The following is a 3,772-nucleotide window of genomic DNA, read 5'->3' on the forward strand; positions in this document are numbered from 1 at the left end:
TGTGTGTGTGTGTGTCTCTGTGTGTGAGTGTCTCTGTGTGTGTGTGTGTGTGTGGTGTGTGTGTGTGTCTCTGTGTGTGTGTGTGGTGTGTGTGTGTGTCTCTGTGTGTGTGTGTCTCTGTGTCTGTGTAGTGTTCGTGAAGGAGAACAGCTGGAAGAGGTACATTCCTCCCATCCCGCTGCACAAGGACTTCGGCTTCGGCTGGGCTCTCATCAGTGATGTGCTGGTGTCTCTGCCGCTCAGTGTCTTCATGCAGGTCGTGCAGGTCAACTACCAGGTACAGACACACACCTTTACCTTAACACTCAGTAATATTAATGATTTCACTGCACTGACGCTGTCAGATGAGAACAAAACGTTTTGTCTTCTGCAGAGCTTCTTTACATTACATTACATTTATTCATTTAGCAGATGCTTTTATCCAAAGTGACTTACAAATGAGGACAAATGGAAGCAATCAAAATCAACAAAAGAGCAATGATATACAAGTGCTATAACAAGTCTCAGTTAGCTTAACGCAGTACACGTAGCAAGTTTTTTTTTTGTTTGTGTTTATTTTTATTTATATAATTAATAAAAAGAAAACAAGTTAGATAGAATAGAGAAACCTAGTGTTAGAGGCCTTTTTTTAAACAAAACAAGCAGTTAGAAAATGAATAGAGTGCAATTGTTTTGTTTTTTTCTAAATAAAAAGAGAAAATAAATAGACAAAATAGAATTAGAATAGAGTGCTAGAGTTAGAGGGTCAAATAAAGATGGAAGAGATGTGTTTTTAGCCGATTCTTGAAGATGGCTGAGGGCTCGGATTGATCTGGATTTTCTTTACAGCTGAAAATGAGTTTGTTTCATAACTGATGATATTGACAACATTGACACTGTTATTATTTTCCTGTTTATTACTGCTTTGAAACAGTCAGTGCTGTAGATGTTCCTGTGTTACTGCAGATGAAAGAGTAGATCGTGGCACTAACAGTGTTGCAGTAAATAAATGGAAATCTAAACAAAATCACTAAATAAAAACTACAACTAAAACGAACAAAATCAATGAAACCAATAAAAATTAAACTGAAATTTGTAGCAAATTTGAAAACGGTATTAGCATAAAAACACTTAAAATGCAAAGCTATAATAACATTGCTGAATTAGTGATGATGATAATAATGTATAAATCTGTTGTCAATTGAACAGAAGCTTGCTGTGGTTTTCTGTAAAAATACAAGCTGGTTTGATAGTTTTAACATTTGAAAGCAAAGAAATTAAGACTAAAATTATTATTGGTACTTGGCTCTTATGTAAAATAAAATAATTGTTTTTAACTGCTTGTTTTGTTATTGATTTGCTTAATTTCTATAATTGAAAAACAAAATAAAAGTAGTATTCTGAATAATCATGTGGTGCGTTAATGTTGTGTTTAGGTTGAGGGTTTGGAGCAGTATCTGAAAGATCCAGTGAAGCAGCATTATCTGATCCGATTCCTGCCTGCTGAGATTAAACGACAGCTGCTGCACAAGAGGTTCACACACACACTCACACTCACACTCACACACACACACACACTCACCAGGTCAACTACCAGGTACAGACACACACCTTTACCTTAACACTCATTAATATTAATGATTTCACTGCACTGACGCTATCAGATGAGAACAAAACGTTTTGTCTTCTGCAGAGCTTCTTTACATTACATTACATTTAGTCATGTAGCAGACGCTTTTATCCAAAAGTGACTTACAAATGAGGACAATAAAGCAATCAAAATCAACAAAAGAGCAATGATATACAAGTGCTATAACAAGTCTCAGTTAGCTTAACGCAGTACACGCAGCAAGGTTTTTTTTTGTTTGTGTTTGTTTTTATTTATATAATTAATAAAAACAAAACAAGTTATATGGAATAGAAAAAGAATAGAGAAACCTAGTGTTAGAGGCCTTTTTTTAACAAAACAAGCAGTTAGAAAATTAATAGTGCAATTGTTTTGTTTTGTTTTTTAATAAAAAGAGAAAATAAATAGATAAAATAGAATTAGAATAGAGAGTGCTAGAGTTAGAGGGTCAAATAAAGATGGAAGAGATGTGTTTTTAGCTGATTCTTGAAGATGGCTCAGGGCTCGGATTAATCTGGATTTTCTTTACAGCTGAAAATGAGTTTATTTCATAACTGAAGATTTTGACAACATTGACATTATTATTTTCCTGTTTATTACTGCTTTGAAACAGTCGGTGCTGTAGATATTCCTGTGTTACTGCAGATGAAAGAGTAGATCATGGCACTAACAGTGTTGCGGTAAATAAATGGAAATCTAAACAAAATCACTAAATAAAAACTACAACTAAAACGAACAAAATCAATGAAACCAATAAAAATGAAACTGAAATTTGTAGCAAATTTGAAAACAGTATTAGCATAAAAACACTTAAAATGCAAAGCTATAATAACATTGCTGAATTAGTGATGATGATAATAATGTATAAATCTGTTGTCAATTGAACAGAAGCTTGCTGTGGTTTTCTGTAAAAATACAAGCTGGTTTGATAGTTTTAACATTTGAAAGCAAAGAAATTAAGACTAAAATTATTATTGGTACTTGGCTCTCACTCACTCACACACACTCTCTCTCTCACACACACACAGACACTCACACACTCTCTCACACACACACAGACACAGCATTGACACTGTATTGTCTCAGTGTTGTGATGATGCTGATGTGGGGATGATGGTCTCTCTCACAGGAAGTACATCTTCAGTTTCCACGAGAGTCTGCAGCGGTTGTGTTTCATGGGTCTGCTGCAGTTTGGCCCCACTGAGAAGTTCATGGATAAAGACCAGGTGAGCTCGTCTGGGTCACATGATCACCGCTCAGGTGACGCTCGTCGTGTGTTAAACTAACGACAGGATCGTGTGTGTGTGTCAGGTTTTTGTGTTCCTGAAGTCGAAGGCCAGGATCGTGGACACGACGGTGTGTGACCCGCACTATAACATGGCCATCGAGAGCCTGCGTCTGTTTGAGAGGAGACACTACGTGTTCAGCAGCGCGCAGGAGGTGGAGAACTACTGGTTCGACCTGCTATGTGTGTGTCTCAACACTCCTCTAGGTACAGACACACCGCCTGCATTAACAGTGCGCTTCCTTTGGTTCACTGAGCTGCTGTGAACCGCTGGTGATGACCTACACACAACACAATCTTGTTTATATATATATATATATACATACAGGGCCTAAAATTAACACTCGCCAAGCGCCAAATGCGAGTAGCGTTGGCGAGTCCATGTAACAGTGTCAGTCGCCAGTTGGCGGGTACAACTTTTACAAATTTTAACAATGCAATGAAGTGAAAACAACAGCCAGTTTTTAAAGAGATTCGCTGTTTCTGACATAAGCGAATAAAATAATCTTTTCCGAAGACCAGATCATCGTGACTAGCTGTTCTGTCATAAGCGACAAGAGCACGGTGCAGTCAGTGAAGTATAGTTTGAAAGGCTGTGCGTTCGGCTGTATGCATACGCTGAGCCGCTTCACACAGCTCACCAGTAGCGCTTCAACGCACGAAAACACACAATTATGTCAAATTGTGCGGTTTTGGCGAGTTACCTTGTAAACGTAGTCTTAAACGAGTTATAAAGTCTTAAATGACCATAACGAGTTGGGAGAAAATCAGATATGTGTCAGATATGCATCAGGTTTTAAAGAGACAGCGCTGATTTTAAAGTGAAACCTGCTGAAGTCTGTCATTGATGTAAATCAAAGAACAAAAGAAAAAGAGAAATC

The 3,772-nt window shown here is 37.4% G+C and overlaps 1 protein-coding gene across 1 annotated transcript in view; it reads left to right on the forward strand.

The window, feature by feature from the left end:
• The window catches only part of gtf3c1 (general transcription factor IIIC subunit 1), a gene marked incomplete at its 3' end in the record, with an annotated part of 21,496 nt that overhangs the window by 10,368 nt on the left and 7,356 nt on the right, over window positions 1-3,772 (forward strand). The window contains exons 16-19 of the mRNA XM_016539018.1: window positions 132-277; window positions 1,416-1,513; window positions 2,736-2,832; window positions 2,918-3,153. Of these exons, the coding sequence (XP_016394504.1) occupies window positions 132-277; window positions 1,416-1,513; window positions 2,736-2,832; window positions 2,918-3,153 (577 nt within the window). The remainder of the gene's footprint in view (window positions 1-131; window positions 278-1,415; window positions 1,514-2,735; window positions 2,833-2,917; window positions 3,154-3,772) is intronic.

Source organism: Sinocyclocheilus rhinocerous, unplaced genomic scaffold, assembly GCF_001515625.1.
Source record: "Sinocyclocheilus rhinocerous isolate Xijiao unplaced genomic scaffold, SAMN03320098_v1.1 scaffold7907, whole genome shotgun sequence".
Lineage (NCBI taxonomy): Eukaryota > Metazoa > Chordata > Actinopteri > Cypriniformes > Cyprinidae > Sinocyclocheilus > Sinocyclocheilus rhinocerous.